Source organism: Myotis lucifugus, unplaced genomic scaffold (assembly GCF_000147115.1).
Source record: "Myotis lucifugus unplaced genomic scaffold, Myoluc2.0 scaffold_698, whole genome shotgun sequence".
Lineage (NCBI taxonomy): Eukaryota > Metazoa > Chordata > Mammalia > Chiroptera > Vespertilionidae > Myotis > Myotis lucifugus.
The window spans coordinates 265,018-286,258 of NW_005871746.1; the positions used below are offsets into that span (position 1 = coordinate 265,018).

Genomic DNA, 21,241 nt, shown 5'->3' on the forward strand with positions numbered 1-21,241 from the left:
TGCCTCCATCCTGCCAGTCAGTGTGGGCTCAGTGCTGCCATGACCAGGAACTGTTTTAGCTGCTGCGGTTCCATCACAGACTGAAAGTTAATAAATGTGCAAAAGATTTGAATAGATTCTTCACCAAAGAAGATGCACAGATGGCACATAAGCATATGAAAAGCTCTCAACATCATCAGGAAGTACACATTAAAACTGCAGTACGAGACTTCCTCGTGCCTATTAAATTACTTAAAATGCCCAGCTGCACGACTGCGTCCTGGTGAGCCTGTGGGGCAGCTGGAACCCGCCTCCCCTGCAGGCGGGACTGTGGCAGGGTGGGCCCCTCGGCCCTTCCCCAGGCCCCTTCTGGGAGGACCGCCCAGCTCACGTGGTGCACCCAGTGTATCCATACCAGTTAGTTTGGAGCTTTACAAAGACAAAACATAACTTAGGAATGATAATGCAGGTAAACTGTATTCTACTTATTAAATGCTTCATGTAAACCAAAGGTGCTTGGAAAATTATAATGTGATTGGGGTTCTGGATTTTTAACGCCCATGGCAGTTGCTTTAAAATGTCTGTTCTCTTGACATCAGTGTAAGACGGTGGGTTTTGGTGGACAGTGTCTCCTGGTAAGTCTTACCTGCTGCAGACGGCCTTGCGTGAAAGCCACGTGCTTACGACGTTGTCCTGGCGGACCCGCCTTGGCTGCGACTTCCTGGGCTTTTCTGTTCAGCTGTTTTATAAAGTCTTAGGTGCTCATCTCAGTATCTGAGGTGCACTGTCCTTTTCGTATTTAAATGTGTTCCTGTTCTTATGGCCGAAGTACCCGGTTTTGTGGTGACTTTCCTGTCCTCTGCTTTTCAGAGGAAAGCTGTTCAGGGAGAAGGCGTAGCTGACATGGGACTCACTGTGGTGTCCTGATGAGTGGGGGCAGAGAGCCTTTGTCTCAGCCCAGGCACATCACTTCTGACAGAACGGACAGTAGACTGTAACGTCCCTGAGAAGACACTTTAAAATCTGGGCTTTCTGCCTGATGTCAGAGAAACTGCTTCCAGGCCTTGGAGTCTTAGGTTACAGGCAGGGCGGCTCGGGCAGACCACCCAGGCTGGGCTCCCAGAAGTGACCTTTCTAAGACAGGTGCTCCTCACACAGAGCCGAGTGGACAGGTCTTTCCTGACCTTGCGATTGTTGCCCCTTCTTTTCTCGTCAGAAAGGAGTTTCTTTGTGGCAGTTTCTTGGGAGAGTTTGTGAGCATAAGCGAATGGAGAGGCCCATGGCGTTGCACAGGTTACCGCTGAGTGTGTCCTTCCATGGAAAGCACAGAGCACGTTAGATGAGGACAGAATCCCACACCACGCGTTGTTTGCGTTTTTCTGTTTGTGTGTCTGTTTATGCCTTGTGATATTCCACAAAAGATTTTTGACAAGTTTTGGGGATTGAATGGAATGAAACAGAGAAATAGAAATTTAAAAACCAAGGCCATAAAATTATAGGTCAAAACCAAAGGGAAAATAGGATACGATGATAAAGCTATAAAGTTCCACATGTCATTCTAATGCAGTACCTCACTTCTTAAGGCTTTAGGGATCTGCAGTTTCATACATTAATTTTACTGTGGAGCTACAGCACACAAACAACATGATACTGGCACAGTGCTTGGCCAGTTATCACTTAGTCTAGGAGCCAGGGAGTATATCCTGTGTAGTATGATAAAGGTGGCTTTTCAAACCAGTAGAGAGAAGGTAGATTATTCAGTAATGTTTTTAATGTGGGGAATAAATGTAGGCTTCTGCCTCATGCCAAAGTAAATTCTAAATGATTTGATAGTGAATTATGAAACCATAAAATTACCACATATGGTGATAAAATTTAAGAAAAATGAATACAAATGGCTGGATACAAATGTATCATAATGAAGAAGTTTTTAAAGGACAAAGGGAAGGGAAGACAAAATGAAATTCTAAAGAAAAAAATTGTGTAGCTTTCATACATAAAAATACCTGAAAAATGATGTAAGTAAAATGAAAGGCATTAGGTAAACTGGAGAAAATATTACGAACCTATATTAACCCTTTGTTATAGTTATAATGAGGGAATTCTCATAAATCATTAAGAAAAATAAAAACCTCCAATAGAATTTTTTAAATAGAGGCAACAGGCGCTTTGGCCGGTCCTTTTTCTGGGTGTTATTCAAAGACATTTGGACCCAAAGTTCCTGGGTATTATCTGATCTTAGATTATGAAGACATTATCAGATACGCTGGTGAGCGTGTTCCGTGGTCTCCTACTGCAGATAAGGAATTAGTAAGAGGCCTGTCGTCGGTGCTCGTGAACACGGGGCTTTGGGTGTAAGTTACAACCTTTCACGTGTAGTGGGGGCCTTGCACCTCACACTTGGCTTGTTTTTTAGAGCGTTCCGTCCGTGCCTGATCTTTGTGCCGTCATTGTATGTATTTTAATTGTGTGGAGAGCTGCTGAGGTTTCACGCGAGTGTTTTCTCCCCGTTAGGTCTCTCTGCAACGCAATCAACGTTTACAGCCTCACCTGCAGCAACTGCCCGGAAAACTGCGCCGACGTTCTGTTTAGTAACAAGATTACCTTCCTGATGGACCTCCTGACACACCAGCTGACGGTAGGTAATATTGTTGCTTTGAGTTGGAAGTAGTTCGGGTTGAGAAGTGTTCCCTGTGGAGAAAAGGAAAAGAATGCACTGCTCTCCAGATGAGAAACAAAGTAGAGATGAATGGGAGAATCAGACGGGCCAGCAGAGAAGCCTCTTCATTGGAAAATCTCGTATTGGGTTCCCCTGAGCTCGGAGGGGAAGGTAATGCACCGCAACACTTGCCGAGACCACACCTTGACATGGTTAGACGGGTTTGGAGTCCGTTGGCCTCAAAGCCAAACCTGTGAGGCCCCAGGAGGGAGAGCTACAGGAGGGAGAGCAGGGAAGGCCTGCAGACCTCTGCCAGCTCACCAGACGGGCCAGCGTAAAAAGGAATATTTGACGGCCATTAACTTTTTTTTTTTGAAGCAAGTAATGCCTCTGTCAGTTTTACTTTTGAAATGGGAACAAGCAGCCGATTGTAATCTTAAGTTATACTTCAGTTCACAGATGTTGAAACAGGTCAGCTCAGTGCAATATTCCAAGGTTTATGTCTCCAGAACACAGCCCTGGGCCAGAAATTTCCTGGTGAGGTTTCTGAGTCCCTGGGGTATTGGCACGCCCCGCGCTCACGCTGTAAGTCACAGCGGGAGATTTATTCTTCAGAACCGATTTCCTTCTACTCAGCACATAGTTGTAATAGTTCTTTCTAAGCTGCATGCCTTTGCTCTCCTTCCTCCTCCATCTGGTTAATTTCTACACAGTCTGCAGACCTGAGCTGGAACACAATGGCCCCTTCTTCCTGAAACCTTCCCCAAGCCCAGCTAGGGTTTCTGACGTTCGCCTCGGCATCCGTCTCCCATAGAACTAATCACATTGAATTGTAATGACCCCTTTACTAGCCCGTCTCCCACTAGCCATAAAGTCAGCGAGGACTATTACTGTCACCAAGACCCTCACACAGGGCATCGGGGATGCGTGTACGTGTGAATAAACGGGTCCCCACATGTTTCCAGCTGAAACTCAGAAAGTGCACGATGCAGCCCAATATGCAGGCACCCTGACAGGGAGACATAGAACTGTTGGTTGCACACACAACGGTGGCTGTTTATGGTGCTGACACAGGTTCATCACTTGAGGCTAAATTACATACGGTTTTACCTATAAAAGAAGGCATTAAAATATGGGCAAGACATTTTGTCACAAAATTCTATCAGAAATAGTTAAAAAGCAGGGACCAGGGGAAAAGACTTAGTGTTGTGTGGCCTTGTATTCCAGGCATTTTAATGTATATATTGCCTCATTTAATTTTTAAACCATAAAGTCAGTATTATTATCCCATTTTACAGATAAGGACACTTGAGTCCCAGAGGGGTTGGCTTGCCAGGGTCTACATCGTTTTAAATCACAGAGCCAAGAGTCAGACCTAGGTCTCCAAACCCAAAGTAAGGGGCATTCTACGCAATAACTGATGGATACTTTTCAAAAGTGTCAATGTCATGAAAGACAAGGAAAGATCGGAGAACTGTCACAGATTGGAGGAGACTTAGAAGATCTGACAGTTACATATAATGTGGGATTTTAGACCAGAAAAAGGACAAGAGTGAAAAGATTGGAAAATTCAAATAAGGTTTACAGAATAGTTCATTTTATTGGCTCAGTATTCGTTTCCTCCTTTCAAAATGAATCAGACAGAAATTTTGGGGCTGAAGAATACAATAATTGAACTGGAAAATCAGACAAGTTCAAGAGCAGACTTGATCTTACAGAGGAAAGAATCAGTAAACTTAGAGACAAGTCATTTGAAATTACCCAGTCACCGGAACTAAACGAAAAAAGAGTGAAAATGAGTGACAAAAGCTTACAGGGCTTATGCAATACCACCCGACCAATACATGCATAAAGGTAGTCTCAACAGGAGGAGGGGAGAGAGGGAGAGGGGGAGGGAGAGAAGGGCAGAAAGCGTATTTAAAGAAATAAGAGCATAAAATTTCTCAGTCTGGGGAAGGAAATGGATATCTAGATGCAAAAAGTCCAATGGACTCCAACTAGGATGAACCCAAAGAAATCCACACAGAAACACAAAATGCGTCAGTGCATTTAAGAAGGCTGATATCACACCAACTGTATTTTCTGACCACAGTGGAATGAAAATAGAAATAAATGGCAGAATGAAAACTGGGAAATTCACAAATACATGGAAATTAAACAATACACTCATGAGAAACAAATGGGGCCAAGAAATTAAAATAGAAATTAAACCATACCTGAGTCAAATGGAAATATAATACACCCAAACTATGGGATGCTGCGAAAGCATTGCTAGGAGGGAAGTCTATAGCAATAAAGACCTGCATGTCTCAAACTACCCAACTTTACACCTCAAGGAGCCAGTAAATATGGAAGGACGGGCTAAGCTCAGGGATTGCGTACGGAGGAAATGATGAAATTTAGAGAAAACTAGGGGCCCACCGTTGGAGGCGGGCTCTCCCGGGTCTGTTTTCCTGTGTCCCCTCCATTCGCTACGGGCCCCGCGCTCGGACCATGATCTGGCACCTTGCGGCCCTCGTGGGGATGCAGCACGCGCAGGGAGGCCTTGAGGATGGGGAACAGCACGTCACCGCCTTTGGGGAAGCCGGCAGCTGCTCCCATGAATCAGATCAGTATTGACGCACAGCTGTAGATGTAACCGCAGTGCCAGAAACCTGCTGTGAGGGAACTGCCTCTAGAATAGGACACAGAGTCACAGTGTTCAGCAAGGATGGGCCTGAGGAAAGACTCCAGGAAACCATTTCTGATGGCGTGTGGTGATTTACTCAGACATCTTGTTCCTGCGGCAACCCGGCAAAGAAGCTTCCTCACGACATGAACGGGAGCTACAAGGGGTGGCACCGGACCTGCTTGAATACGGAAGCCGGTTTCAGGACGCGCTGGACAAGACGATGGCGGGAGAACCGAGACAAGAACATTTGTCAAAGGGCCTTTTATCGGCGGGCCACCGACACCCACAGGCCTCATCGGGAAGGGAAACTGCTGCCACCGGTTCATCGGTGTTATTTAAAAAGCAAGCATTTTGGCAAAGTGTTTGAGGATGTCTAATTGTGAACAGTCTTCATGTAAACGTTGTTAAAGTAATGAACAATAAATCACTGTGGAAACCTCAAAAAAATAACATTAGAGAAAAGCAGCCTAAAAACAGACCAATAGACCCACAGAACAGAACAGAGAACCAGGAAGTAAACCCACGCGTGTTCAACTAACCCTTGACCATCAAGACTGCACAGAGGGAGAAGGATGGTATCTCAGCAAGTGCAGTGGGGAAGCTTGATGGCCACGTGCACAGTGATGAAACCTCCCCAGGGTATTAAGTCAGGGTGGATTGAAGACTTAAATCCTGGAGGAAGACACAAGGGAAAAGCTCCATGACGTTGGTCTGGCAGTGGGTTTGGCTATGACACCAAATGCACAGGCCACAAAAGCAAACAAACAAACAACAACTGGGACTGTGTCACTGAAAGGATCTGTACAGCAAAGGGACCATCACAAAGTGAAAAGACAGCCTCAGAAATGAGGGAAGTAGATAAGGGGTTAATATCCAACATACAAAAAGCATCCCTACAAAATGGTCATTCCAAAGCACGAGTACGTTTATGGTGGACAAACCTGGCTCACACCACCTTGTCGCGGGTCAGAGTGAACATCACCAGATGCACAAACCCAGTGTCTGAGCACCTGACGCCGCAGCGAGAGCCCAGCAGCGCCTCTGCAGCTCCCGAGGAGGCGTGTGTGACTGACCGTGCGGCATCAAGCTGACCACAGTGGCACATTCTCCACCATGGCCTGCGTCTTCAACGAGTCTCAGAAGATGCTCGGTGGCAAAATGTAGCTGCAGGAAGAAAACTGCATATGGAAGGCACAGAGGGTTCCGCCAGCGATGGACGGCACAGAGGGTTCCGCCAGCGATGGACGGCACAGAGGGTTCCGCCAGCGATGGAAGGCACAGAGGGTTCCGCCAGCGATGGACGGCACAGAGGGTTCCGCCAGCGATGGAAGGAACAGAGGGTTCCATCAGGGATGGAAGGCACAGAAGGTTCCGTCAGCGATGGAAGGCACAGAAGGTTCCGTCAGCGATGGAAGGCACAGAGGGTTCCCCCAGCGATGGAAGGCACAGAGGGTTCCATCAGCGATGGAAGGCACAGAAGGTTCCGTCAGCGATGGAAGGCACAGAAGGTTCCGTCAGCGATGGAAGGCACAGAAGGTTCCCTCAGCCATCGAAGGCACAGAGGGTTCCCCCAGCGATGGAAGGCACAGAAGGTTCCGTCAGCGATGGAAGGCACAGAAGGTTCCGTCAGCGATGGAAGGCACAGAGGGTTCCCCCAGCGATGGAAGGCACAGAAGGTTCCGTCAGCGATGGAAGGCACAGAGGGTTCCGTCAGCGATGGAAGGCACAGAGGGTTCCGTCAGCGATGGAAGGAACAGAGGGTTCCGTCAGCGATGGAAGGAACAGAGGGTTCCGCCAGCGATGGAAGGAACAGAGGGTTCCGCCAGCGATGGAAGGAAACAACCCTTTCCCTTTGTGTCTGGCAGGGGGGAAGAGCAGCGAGCAGAAGCCTGAGATGAAGAAACCTGTCGAGGGTGTGACTCCTCCACGTACACGTGTGCACGTGCATCAGAAAGCAGGGACGAGGGGGGACCTGGGAGGAGAGTGAGACAGAGCAGGAGGGGCCAGGGGAGGAGCCCACACAGGCCTCCCAGCACCTGCAGGGACGCGCTGGCTGCCTGCCTCCTGAAGCCCATGCAGCGTCTTCACATTTGCACTCGGGGCCTCTGGCTCTCCAGTCAGTGAAAGAACAGTCACACCAGACATTACAGGGTCATTCAGGCAGCTAAGCTCTCGAGGAGGTTTATGGGAGGCGGGAAATGGGCGAACAGCGTGCGTCGTGGTGGCCTCTGCTCCTGCCCAGGCGCTCTCACCTGAGAGAGCAGCTGCATGGAGAGGGGGCAGCAGCATCAGCTCCCGTGGACGCCTCGCCTCGGCGCAGCAGGTGGGTCTTCGTGGCGACCACTGCAAGGTGCAGGCTCCCTGAACGGTCGTGTGCTTTCACCTGCATCTCGACGATGCCGTTTCACAGATCCTGTGTTGTAAACGTGTGCTTTAGGGTCGGCAGTGTCTTACGAGCATACCCTTCCCCTGCATCCCCGCAGTCTCACTCCTAGCTATTCACCCAAGAAAAATGAAAACATTTCCCCACCAAAAAAAAGACTTGCACAAAAATGATATTAGAAATTTTATTCATAAATGACTACATTCCTAAACAGCACACATGTCCACCAACAGGTGAAATGACAAACATGTAATCCATACACTGGAATAATATTTAGCAACAAAAATGGATGAACTATTGATATTCTCAGCAACATGGATGAGTTATTCATAATTCAGGAAGCATTACTCGGTGGGGGGAAAGCCAGATTAAAGTCTACCTATTTTTATGGTCCCGCAATATGAAATGCTAGGAAATGCCACATCACTTACGATGAGACAAAGCAGATGGGTGTGCCCAGGGCCCTGGGGATGGAGGACATGGACTTGGAAGGAGCACAGGGAATTCTGGGGGCGATGAAAGTGTTCTGTTTCTTGATTACGATGGTTTTGCACAGGACGTTCCTTTTGTCAAAATTTATTAATGCACACACTTAAAATAGGTGGTTTACAATCAAATTTATTTTTAAAATATGCTTTTGCAAATGTGGCTAAATGACATCAATTAACAAATCTGTGTAGAAGAATGTAGTTCATTGTATGCTATTCCTTGGCTTTTCTGGCAGCTTGACATCTTTTAAAAGAAAAGGTAGTGAATAAAGGCTTATAGATGTGGTGGCATTAGGCATAGACCTAGAGGAAGTGGGGGGCGGGCCACAAGCCCACCTGGGGGAGGAGGATTCAGGGAGAGAACCACCGAGTGGCATAGAAGCTGGAGGCGATGAGGCCGTGCACAGGTCGGGAAGGGCCCCGTTGGCTTTATGAGCTTTGGGGCTTTAACTGTGCAAGAGAGGAAAAGAGCAGAAGAATCTGACTCAACATTTATAACAAAGAAATTTAAAACCATTATGACTACTGAGGCCTGTACCATAAAGTTTGCTAAAGTTATATTATTTAGGACTTTGGCTACTTAAAATATATATATAAACAGAGACTGGAAGGCATAATAAATATATTTAAAAGGATAATGACATTTTGGATAAAATATTATGTCCTCTTTATTGCTTGTAGAAATTTTACAAAGATAATATTGAAAACTTATTAGCCATTCCCATGCAGTTTCTTTTTATACTTTCAAGCCAAGGAAATCATCATGGTTAATATCCGTTATGAGTTGTGGTTTTATGTACAACATGACACGAGCATAGATGTTTTATAAAAGACCAGTGGTGAGAGGACTGTTGTATGTCTAAGGACAGTTTGCTAAGGGACATAAAATAGTGACCACTATGTGAAAACCTGTGTCCTCTGCCGGGACCCTTCAACGTGCTTTTCCTTTCCCCCCTGAACTCTCTCAGTGTCTTGACAGGCGCTTTCTAAACTGTCAGCCTCCTGTTGGTTCTCAGTGAACTTAACTCATCTTCTGACCGTTACGAACACACCATACAACTAAAAATAGGTAAACCCGACTTCACAATGCTAAAAATTAGTTGGGTAGAATTACCACTGATTACCAAGTTAATTTTCTCTCTCATGGAGTCATGTTACAGAGGATGGATTTATACCGCTAATAAAAGCATCTTTCTGTATTGCAAAAAGAATTTAGAATGTTCCTGAAACCACTTTGGTGGTAGGAGGTAGTGGGGGGGAAGAATCTGAGCTTGTCTTTTAAAAGCGAAGATGACTTTAATTTAATTTTGCTAAAACACTTTGCTTCAGGAGCTTGGTCCCATAAATATTGGGTTTCTCCTTGGAATGGATTTAGAATAAGCGCGTAGCACTTATTCCAGTCCCAGTGGCTTCTTTGGATCATGGTTTCCTTAAATAGAAGATGGAGAAATAAAAAAGATTGAAAGGGAAGATTTTGTGATAAGAATACAAACATGAAATCAAATTGTCGTTTGCTGGTACATTAAGAGTAAGACAGTGACGGTGCCAGTGTGTTCTGCACAAATATATGAAGGGAATCCCTTTCATCCATAGACGAGAGGCTGTGGTTTTACATTCTGCCTGAGGAGCAGGTTCCCAGGAGCCAAAGCTCATAGCTGTGTGTGTCCCAGGCCAGGCCTGCGCTCACCAGCGGGGTAGTTACAAGTACTGCGCCTGCTGGGAAGGTCACCTGCCCTGCCCTTCATAGACCACCCACCCGGAGGGAATGTGCTCCAGGCTCAGGTGGGCCAGGTGTGCAGCAGACCAGGGCTGGGACTGGTGGGGGGAGGGGGCTTGCACACCTTCCCTAAAGGCCCCTCACTGGCCACTGTGAGGCAGGAAGTTCAAACTCAAGTGCTGGTCCGTGAGCACCAGAGCTGGGGTGCGTTTCACCACTCGGCGTCCCACAGCGCAGGGTTCTCTCACCCCAGGCAGGTGACCGATACCCAGCTGGACAGAAGACAGGACAGAGCCCTGCCTGACCAGAACGCCCTGCACAGTGCAGACAGCTTCTCCTCAAGGTTCCTTGTGTCGAATCTCGTTTTGAAGATTAGAAAGAACTTTTAGTCTCACTAAAGATAAGCCCCTCCTTGAATTAATTCAGGCACTTTTGAATTTTTTTCCTGGATGAAATAAGCAAAAGAAAACTCCATTCTCAGCAGTAAGGATCAATACTAAGTGAGTAAATTAGGGAAAAAAAAAAAAGAAGATGTGGAAAACCATGATGATGTGATCGAGTTGATGTGAGACTGACTGAGGCGGTTGGAAACAGGAATCATGACGAGAAAGGGAAGGGCAGCCCAGGGCTCTGACTCACCCCAGACCTGACCAGCCTGAGCCGCAGGGTCTTTGTCTGACTGCCAGGTTGTCAGAGAAGCTTTTCAATTTGTGTTTACTTTATGAGAAACTGCCAAAATGGTGTTTATAACATTGGGCTGAAAGCCCCAATGAAATAGTAAATTAGCCCTGGCCGCTGTGGCTCAGAGATGGAGCATCGGCCTGCGGACTGAAGGGTCCCAGGTTCGATTCCGGTCAAGGGCATGTACCTGGGTTGCAGGCTCCTCCCCAACCTGAGGCCTGGTCAGGGCTTGTGCAGGAGGCAACCAATCGATGTGTTTCTCTCACATCAATATTTCTCCCAGTGTTTCCCCTCTCCCTTCCACTTTCTCTAAAAATCAATGGAAAAAATATCCTCAAGTGAGGATTTAAAAAAAAAAAAAAAGAAGCTGTTGTTACCCTGTTTTACAAATGAGAAAACTGAAGGTTGGAGGTAGACCTGCTCAAGGTCATGCAGCTAGCAAGGGCAAAGCTGAGATTTGAACTCAGCAGTCTGACTTCACAACCAACGCTCGCACATTCAGATAGCCAACTCTAGAATTTCAAAATTATTTATGATTCCAGAAATTTTCCACATCATCTCTGTCCATTTTTGGTGGTTTTACTTAAACATAATTACTGTATTTATTTCCTTCTAGGTTTATGTTCCAGATGAGAATAATGCTATTTTGGGGAGAAATACAAATAAGCAAGTTTTTGAAGGTTTGACAGCTGGACTTCTCAAAGTCAGTTCTATGGTCTTTGGCTGCCTGATTGCCAGTCGACCGGATGGAAACAGCCGGCCAGCTACACCAAAGACATCGACGGAGGAAACGAAAAACAGACCCTCACCAGGTGATGCCTTTAACAGTCGCGTTCAGGACCTCATCAGGTAAAATGGCTAGATTTTAAAATACTTTCTTCTTTGTTTAAAAAAAAAAAGTTAAGGTAATTTAAATCTCAGGGCCCATGTGATGGCAGTGGTTCTCACAACACCATCCTCTCATTCCTGATGGAGAATACGCGACATTGTGTAGAGAGAAGGAGCACTTGTTAATGAAAAGGACTGTAGCTGGTGCTCATCTGTCATTCTTGCTATTTAGATATTTTCATATATGAATATGTTGTGTCCAGGTTTTATAACTTTCTTGCTATCAGCTCTTTTCAACTCAGAGAATTCCTTGAGAATCCTTCTATCCCAGATCATCTCTGTCTATAAATTTGGTGCAGACTTAAACAGTCACAACAGCTACCATTTATGGAGCTCCCATTTGTGTAAGGTATTGAGTGGAGGAGGCTTTGCAGCCCTGTAGGTGAGGAAATGCTCAGAAAGGCATTGTTCTGACTCTAACAATTGAGCAGGTTGATAATTACGAGTCCTTCTTTTGTTTTCCAGTAGATGGAGCTATAGCCCAAGTTTTTGTTTTCTCTTACCTGAGCTACTTGCACGAGGAGGGAGTGGGGGGGAATGACTGTGGGTTAGGGAGTGGTAGCCTGGGTTCAGGGAGCAGGGAGCGGGGTGGTTGCCTCTGCTGTGTCGGGTGCTTGGCTCTCAGAGCACCACCACCACGACCAGGGCAGGGGACGTCTGGGTTGGTGGACCCCCCACCACTGACCCCCTGCTACCCCATTCCCTGTGGCCATTGGCTCTGCTGTGCTCTGACCGGGAAGCCGGAAGCTCCGGCTCCTACTCTGCTGCTGCCCCCACCCTCCATTGGGTCAGAGTGGTGGCTGCTCCAAACTCCTCCTTGGCTACCTCCTTGGCCCTGGCAGCCAGGCCTCCGAGCTGTGTGCACCGTTCCTGTCCTCCCTGCCCCGCCTCCCCTCCCCTCCGAGTTTAATACACCTGCCTTCATAGGTACCACCGTGTGCAGTGCTGATCAGGGGAACCTTGTTGGCTAATAGGTGACGTACCAGCTGTAAATGGAAGGGGACACTCTACCATGATGCTCATGCCCATGGGCCTGTCTTCATGCCAGGACCACCCTGCTTTCATTGCTGTAGCTTGTAATAGAGTGGGACTCAGCGTGCAACACCTCCAGCTCTGCTTGTTTGTCAGGACTGCTTTGCTATTTGGTGTGTTTTGTGGTTCCATGCAATTGCTTTTGCTGTTTCTGTAAGAAATGCCATTGGAATTTTCGCTGAGGGATTGTACTGAATCTACAGACCTGAGCCTCTTTTCTTTCTTCTGTCTCTACTTGTTTCTGTCAGCGTGGGTTCTGCATGTAACTAGTACGGGGCCACCAGCAAGCCCAGACTCCCATCTCTCTTGGCCGATAGCCCAGTGGAGAGAGATTCTTCCCGTGGTCATAGCCAGCTTCCCCGAAGATGCTGAGGGGTCCCCCACAGGTCATGGGCCCCCCGGGACCTCCCCCGCTGCCACAGAGACGATGCTCAGCCTGTCCTGGGGCACAGGCTCTGCAGGAGGCATAACACTAACAGCCCCCGACCCCGGGGGCGGAGGGGGGACACGCTGGGCATGTCCATGGGCCTGTCTTTCCAGGATACACACAGGGGAAGCAGGCGGTCCCTGCCCGCTCCCTGTGGGCTGTGAAGACAGTTCACTGATGGTCATGCAAACACACTTTCTAACTCGGGAAGTTCTGTGCGAATACAGGTTTGATTCCGTTAGATGTGATTGTCGTACGACCCTCCGTGCCTGCCTGGCCGCCTGTGCGTTTCCCTCATTGGAAGAGGACAGGGCTTCCCGGTGTCGGCACACGCCGCTGCTCGTAGCCTGGGGAACACACTCCTGGTGTCGCAGGAAAGGGCGGGCATCCAGGATCTTGCACCTTCTGTGAACTCGGAAGAGGCTCCAAACATGAGTGATTCCTCAGACTCGCCTCCTTACCCAGAGGGGACGGGCATGCACTTAGGAGCAGACGCATCGACTCCTGCACACGCATCCCTGGAAGTTAGCGTGTTGATGTTCAGAATGGCTACATGCGTAGTCCTGTCCTTTCATACATGTAAATGCAGTAGCACTGAGTCAGAATAAAACATCTAAGCTAAGGTGATCTACAAGTCTTTAGATCATTATAGTCTTTCATGTTATTTTCAATGATTGCTGCTTTGAGGACTCTTACAACAGCTGCTGCTGTTCTTCCACTGTGATGAGCAGCTCTGGAAACTAGTGGACTGGAAAGATGACGGTGCCTCCTTAACTGTCAGCTCTTAGGGCTGGCACTTTTCAGAGCAGAAAGCAGTGAGCCTCTCACTGTTGGTTCTGTACCTCATAGTGTCAGGGTTTTAAACAGGGAGCCTACAGTTGGCAGTAGAGGTTTCCGTTTGAACAGGGGGCTGTGGGCAGCATCGGAGTTTAGGAAATACTGACCTCAGGAGTGCAGAGGTCATCACACAGCATTCCAGCTATTGTCAGGCTCCAGACCCCACGGGTGGTCAGGGGATCCCGTTCAGTCATCTTCCTGGAAGACCAGTGTTAGAATAACTCAGAGAGAAGAGAACCACTTACAGAAATAGCTCATTCCTCAGGACTAATTCTTCAAGAAGTTGTCACTTGAGCAGTTTTACTCAAACGTGTGTTGTGCTTGCTTGTTTGAGGACCTTGTTTGAGAAGCTTGTTTGCTTCTGTTTGGTCAGATGGGTCTAGAAGGGAGGTGCAGCCAGCCTGTGCCGGTGATGACGCTTCTCTGCACTTGCAGCTACGTGGTGAGCATCGGCCTGATCCACAAGCTGTGCGGCTGCTTCCTGTCCGTGCAGGGCCCGGTGGACGAGAACCCCAGGCTGGCCTCGCTTCTGCAGCACGCGGCCGGCCTCTTGCAGGGCGCCTGCACGCTGTGCTGGGCTCTCACCGGAAGGTAAGGTGCCTCCTGAGGTCCGTCTGGACTGAAATTGTGAAACGTCTCTTAAATTTTGGGAATTTGGGGTCATTTCCTAGGGAGGCAGGTGGTCGTTGTGGCCTCTTCTTTGTGGTCCTGCCTCTGCCCTTATTGGTTCCCGTATGGAAATTGGCTGAGCCTCCTGTCAGAGTCTGTTTTCCTTGTTGGCGTCATAAACTTGACTCGCCGATGGGAAAGACCTGACAGGCCAGCCGGAGCCAGAGGAGTCAGGCGGTTCTGTGCGTCCTTGCGTCAGCGACACAGCCCCGCCCCGATCAGGCAGGGCCTTGGGGTGCCGCCCGTGTTCACTGCCACTGGGGGTGTTTATTCTCCCCTTCGCCCCGTATTCCACGGGATCCCCGTGAACAAGGGGAGGACCGTCCAAAATCAGTAGCTCCCTGAAGTCACACGTGACGCACGGGTGTGACTGTAGCGGGTGTGCACTGTCCTCCGGGAGGCCGATGACCCCACCGCAGGGGCGACTCAGCGTTTCCGATGCCGTGGGACTCGCCTCCGGGATACGGAGGATCTTCAGTAAAATAATTTCCTGACAATTAAATTACAAGCAGCACTGCATACAAATCATTTTTTAGGGGTTTTTCAAGAATAAAACTAGTTATTGCCCCAGCCGGTGGGCTCAGTGGTTGAGCGTCGACCTGTGAACTAGAAGGTCATAGTTCAATTCCCGGTCAGGGCACATGCCTGGGTTGCGGGCTCCATCCCCAGTGGGGGGCATGTAGGAGGCAGCCAATCCATGATTCTCTCTTAATCATGGATGTTTCTCTCTCTCTCCCTCTCCCTTCCTCTCTCTGAAATCAATAAAAACATATAAAAAAGAATAAAACTAATTATTGAAACTTCTAAAGTCTACACATTTAAAGAAATATTATCCATCCATATTCAGTGTACGCAGAATGCCACTGACTATATTCAGAATATCTTAAAAGACAGAATTTTTTTCTAAAATGAACCTTCTCCACATTCTTTGTGTTGTGCGTAGGACCCCTAAGCCACCTATTCTTCCTTAGTCTCACCCACCCAGTCACATGTCCATGAAGATGAAGACTGAGGGTCGGGGGCCATGCACGGCCTGCGGCCAGCGTTCCATTAGTTGTTCCCTTCCTGAGCCGGTGGGCACACAGGGAGTGCTGTTTGTGGGTCTGTGACCGGAGAGAGCAGGTGCCCACACACCACACAGAGGCTGTGTGCCACCCACTCGCCCCTATGCCGTCCCTTCCCCCAGGGGACCCTCCTGGCCCTGGCTCTTCTGTGTGCACAGCACGGTCTCAGTTTGAGGGAGCGGCACCAAACGGACACTGAGGAGAGTGGCAGGTGAGGTACTAGATGAGCCCCACACAGGGGAGCTCTGGGCGGCCGAGAGGGAGACTGACGGGAGGTGTGGACGCCTGGGGATTGGATTGTCTTCGAGGGGCGACAGGACCACATTTCTGTTACAAAACGCCCGGCCCTGAAAAGGGCACGAGGAACCGGGTGGCGGGAGCCTAGCGGGGGCAGGACTAGGGGGGCCTGTGGGGACAGAGTGAGTGGGAGGGATGTGCCTGGCTTGGAGGACGAGGGAGGAGGACGGAAGGGAGGGATCCAGAATGACTCAAGGGTCTGACTTGAAATTTTTGAGTGGTAGATGGGATAGTCCCAGCTTAGGCAGTGTAAGCGTTTTCCATGGAGGCCTCCTAGACATGCCTAAGGGTTGTCCCAGCAGACTGAAGTCTGTGTGTAAGTTTATATGTAAAACCCAAGTGTATGTGTCTGTGCGTGTGCGCACGTGCAGAGAGAAGTACAATTGTTTCGATGTACTTAATGCAACTGGATTTTTAAATAAATTAGTGATTAACTCTTGGTTGTTTTTAAGAATTCTTAATCCATTTTACCCAATATAATTTTCTTCTTAGCAGTGACCCCTAGTTGCTGTTCTCCTCCCCTCCTTTAATCCCCCGAGTTTTCTGGCACCTCCAGTACCTCTAATACTTACAGACCATGTCATTCTACTTCCCCTCTTTGTGGAAATTCTGTTTCTAAACTGTAAACTGCAGCAGCCTGTTGAAAGCACTTGTTACGTGTGTGACTCAGAGTGTCCGCGAGGTCACAGCCGTGTCAGAAGCGAGTGTGGCTGCGGTGACGTGGGAGTCGTGCCCCAGCGCCTCTTTGGGCTGCAGGAGCCCCGCAGCGTCCAGGAAGGTGTGACCTTAAAGCCCAGCAGGAATCAGAGACAAAGAGGAGCCAGAGGCCCCGAGCCTGCCTCCTGCACGGCGCCCGCCCTGAGATAATTAAGTGCCCGCATGAGAGCACAGGCCTGGGTCTGCTGGTGGCCGCCTGTGGGAGGGCGATTAGCAGGTGGGCCTGAGCTGCTGCCATTGTGCCCTTAATCTCCTAATTTCTGCCTGGCTCTCGGGGAGACCACTTGGGTGTGAGAATGTGCACGGCTAATCCTGGCTCCGGGGGGGAGAAAAGCACTGCTCGGTGCTGAACAATGAACTTGCATTGAAGCAGAAGCTGAGATTGTGATCTTCTAGTAAAAGGACTGGTTTTATGTGAGGGTTACGCCAGAATTCCACTAGTGAGTTGTTCACAAACTGCCCTTCCTTGTCACTTAACAAAACCCAGCGTCTGTAAGAGGGCTTCCAGAAGCACCTATTTGGCCTTCACTGTTATCAATTTTCCATTCTCGGTCCAAGAGAAAAGGATGGTTTTCAGATCCCAGCAGTGCTCACTGAGGCCCTCAGGTGCTGGCCCCTGAGCCCAGCTGGCAGGACCAGAACAGTCCGGAGCGACTGTGAATTGCGGCCAACACGGCCTCCACTCAGTCAGCAGGCTTTCCAGACTCAGCGGCAGGGGCTCCACAGCGAGGGGCGGGGGCAGTGGGTCCTCGGTCCGGAGGCACAGCCCTGCTCCCGGCCAGGTCTAATTGCTGGTGAAGACTGTGCTGAACTCTGGAATGTTTTCACACAAAAAGATGCTTGTCGTTACATGTATTTGTGGTTTCCATCTTCATAGCCATCAACTACAGTAACAAAGTGGGTTCTACCCAAGGTCCCTGGAAACCTGTCGTAAACAGATAGGGGTGATCTCTACGTCAGCCCGTTAATTCTGTGGGGACAAATGAGTGCCTCTCGAGTGTTAAGGGTGCTTGAAAGCCGCTTGTTCAGGCAAAGGTAAACTGTCCCCCCGCCTGCCTGAATTATTCATTCATTCATTAAATAAATATTTATGCAGCACTTCTCTGTGCCAGGCCCTGAGCTAGGCGTGGAGAACCCAGAAATGACTCAGACATCTCTCCTGTCCTCGGGACCTTGTAAGCTAGAAAGGGAAGAGTTACATAGACGGAGACCGTGGTGTGAGACGGAGAGCGCTGCGGAGGCTGAGGTACACGGGCCGAGCACACTGCCAGGTTAGAGCAGAATCGCTGATGGAGGTCAGAGGGGAGAGGTCAGCTTAGTTGAAGGAATGAACTGTTTTCTGGAGCAACTAAAATTCAGTCTGGGCCTTGAAAGACAGGAGGGGTTGCAACATTTAGAGTTGTGAAAGGAGTAAACGAAGAAGAAAACGACATCACGCAGAAAAGCGTGAAGACAGGAGGACTGGCTTTAGCTGGGTTTTGAGGTGGATGTAGTGGTGATGCTAGTGCCGCCCAGGTGGTTAGGAGGTTCCAATGAGACGATAAATGTACAAGGAAGGTGTGAGCTACCGACCGCGGTTTGTTCTGTAGGTGGAGTGGGCAGGGGCGGCCCCCCTGGGAGGCGGCCCTGAAGCTGAGATGGAGTCAGTCAGGGAAAACCCTGGGCACCCGGCTCCCGCGAGCAGGAGAGGGGCTGCCGGCGCCCCCACGTCTGCAGTGGGGCGCCCCAGACACAGGAGGCAGCGCCCGACCTGGTGCGCAGGAAGGAGGTGCAGAGAGGGAGTCAGGAGAGGGCCCAGGCGAGGACAGATCAGACGTTCGGGGAGCCAGCGGAGGAGACGAAGCAGGCGAGTGGCGTCACCTGATTATTAAAAGTAGGGGGGCTCCTGTTTACTCTGTAGACAGGATGGGAGGGTGGGGGGGCGTCACCAGGCAGCCCCCACGTGACCGTTTCCTCGGTTACTCGCCCAGTGGGAGCAGGTGCCTTCCTTGGCAGGACGGCGGAGCCTTTGGCGGAGCTCCTTCAGCCTCACGGCCAAACCCCAAAGATGAGAGAGGCCCCAAATATCGGCAGAACAAGGCAAAACCAGCCCAGAGCCCGTGGCTGTTGAAGGGACGATGAGGAAGCTGAAGCTACAGAGGTACAGACGCCCACCGAGAGGCAGCCCTGCCCTGAGGCTCCCGACCAGGACCGCACCTGCCAGCACCCCGGGCTCCTTCCTCCCACCTCCTCAGAGCGTACGGTTCACTTTCCACAAAACCCGGTACTAAGCGCCCGCAGCCGCGGCTCACTTCTCCTGGAGCAGGGAAGCTCATAGTCATCGCTGGGAGAATCAGTGACTTCACCCACCACCCCACCTGGGCACCTCCGAGGGGAGTTCTCTGGGGTCCGGGCTCAATGGGAGGGTCACACAGATGCCTCGGGTTCCAAGACCAAAGGAGTGAACAGGCCCAAATCCAAGAAGCGAGGAGAGCAGTCCAGAAGGTCCCCGCCCTGAAGGAGTGAGGGTGGATGTCAGCAAGCCAGGGATCCAGGGACCAGGGGACGACAGCAAGCAAGCCAGGAGCCAACGGGGAGGAGCTGTCCCAGCTGCGCGTGGGGGCCCAGCAAGGCCTGGGACGGACGTGGTTTAACATCCAGGTTTGGGGGGTGCCCTACAGGCGACGCAGCTGTTGCCCCGCATGCTCTTCTTTAAGGCAAAGTCGGGTTTCGGGTGCTGTTCAGGGGGGTTGATAGTTTTCCTAATTGGATTTAGCTTTCTAATGAGCAGACATGAATATGCCACTAAGACCTCTAGTCCTAGAGACCAAACAAAAACACTTTAAAATCCAGCCCTAGCTGGTGTTGCTCAGTGGGTAGAGCGTCGGCCCATGGACTGAAGGGTCCTGGGTTCAATTCCAGTCAAGGGCACATGCCTCCATTGTCGGCTCGATCCCTGACCCTGGTTGGGAGCATACAGGAGGGGCGACCAATCGATGTGTTTCTCTCACATCGATGTTTCTCTCTGTCCCTACCCCTCCCTTCCACTGTCTCTAAAAATCAATGGGAAAATGTCCTCAGGTGAGTATTAACAGCAACAAAAATAAAATAAAATCTGATAAAACTGAGAAGATCTCAGAGTGTAATATACAACATTTCAGATCTGATTTTTTAGGTTTTCCATGTATTTTTAAAAGAAAACTTTATGCCTGACATGAATGAGGCCTTTTACCTTTTTTATTATAAACATTCAGGCTTAAAGTGATTATAACTGACAGTTAAGACCAACAGAAGCCAGTGGCCTGTTCGTGGACAAATGATCTGCATTTCAGACTAAATCAAAAGTAAACATTCTCTCGAGCCCCCTCAGGACTGCACTAGGCTGTGACGGCCGTGCAGCACCCGCCCCCCCCACCCCCGCCCTGCAGGGAAAGGTCTTCTCCCTGAAGCAGTGACACGTGTGTGCCTTGAGCCGTCTCCATTCTGTCCGAGTTCTTGGACGCTCGCTCGATTGATTTTTCTGAAGGACCATTTTTGCTCCATCAGGAGAATGTTGCCTAAGATCTTGGGGTGTGTTTCTTTATGAGCTATGATTAGCGTTTCCCTCAATAGTGGAGTGGGGTAGGGAGAGGGGGACGTATTCTGATGACTTTACTGACTTTTTTTTCTTACTCTTTTGAAAAAGTAATAGCGGTGAATTCATGTCATCTGATAAAAATGCTTGGAAAGACTAGGTATTAAGGCGCCTTAAATGTTAAAGCCATATTCCTGAATACCTGCATGTGGGTGTGCTGACAGTCCCTTTAAAACCAGCACCAGCAGTAAGGGGGGCATGGGAGGGGGGGGGCAGCCTTCTCGTTCACAGCAGCAGGACTTTCAGCAGCGTCATGTCACTCATCCCCGAGGCTTCAGGCAGAAATGTCTTCTGACTTGTCACTGGCTCTCAGAGGCCGTCGGTGCTAAACAAACACAGACCCCTTGTTGGAACCTATATAATAAACTCAGACGCATTAGTCCCTGCTCCGTCTCCCGTCAGGGTCTGACCCCCACCTCTCTGGCTGTGGGGGGAGGAAGGGCCAAGGGACACACACTCACGGCGTGCAAGGTTCTGAGGTGCCCGTGAGCAAATCAGTGCGATTGCTTACCTTTTTGTTCTCACTGAGTCCCGTCAGATAGAAAGCTTCTCCGTGATGGTGCAAGGTTACAATCAGTCTGTGTACTCGTTTAACAGTGTTCAGTTCATCCGAGATTTGATGTCAGAGAAGGAGGCATGGAGGGAAAGAGGTCATCCTTCCAAGTCCTTGGGAGTCCCCTGCCCGTGCCACCAGCACGTCTGTGTGACCGAAAGCCTGTCACCTAGTCACTAGGTCTCGGGGGGGCCTCCTGGGGAGCAATCTGGGTGCCGTTTCCCGGGGGCGGGGGAGTGAATGATTGGCAGCCATGGCGCTAGCACCACAGGTTCGTGGTCAGTCGGTGCTGCCTGGGACCCGAGCTTGAAGGGGTGGAGATGGGGTGTGCAAAGCCCTTGGGCTTCCACGGTTGGCTTCCCAGGAAGTTCATTTTCCCAGCACGTGGCTTTCTTGGCTCCCCACACATGGTTGGCCCATGGGTTGCTCCAGCGGGATTTCCCTGGTCGTTGGCTTGAACGCTTCTTCAAAATGCTTTGTTCTGGGAGGCTTTGGCCCCCCGCCCTTTGCCCTGCCCTGATGGGGAAAATTGCTCCCCGGGGGGGGGCCATGGTTTCCCCCACCAC

General features: G+C 49.7%; 1 protein-coding gene across 4 annotated transcripts in view; it reads left to right on the forward strand.

Annotated features, from left to right (window-relative positions):
- The window catches only part of SCAPER (S-phase cyclin A associated protein in the ER), a 154,107-nt gene that overhangs the window by 107,049 nt on the left and 25,817 nt on the right, over window positions 1-21,241 (forward strand). For all 4 annotated transcript variants that reach the window (XR_002826915.1, XM_014447709.2, XM_023746575.1 and 1 more), the window contains exons 24-26: window positions 2,494-2,617; window positions 11,195-11,427; window positions 14,198-14,353. Coding sequence is in view for 3 of the 4 variants with exons in the window: in XM_014447709.2 (XP_014303195.1) it covers window positions 2,494-2,617; window positions 11,195-11,427; window positions 14,198-14,353 (513 nt within the window). In the remaining variant the exon portion in view is untranslated. The remainder of the gene's footprint in view (window positions 1-2,493; window positions 2,618-11,194; window positions 11,428-14,197; window positions 14,354-21,241) is intronic.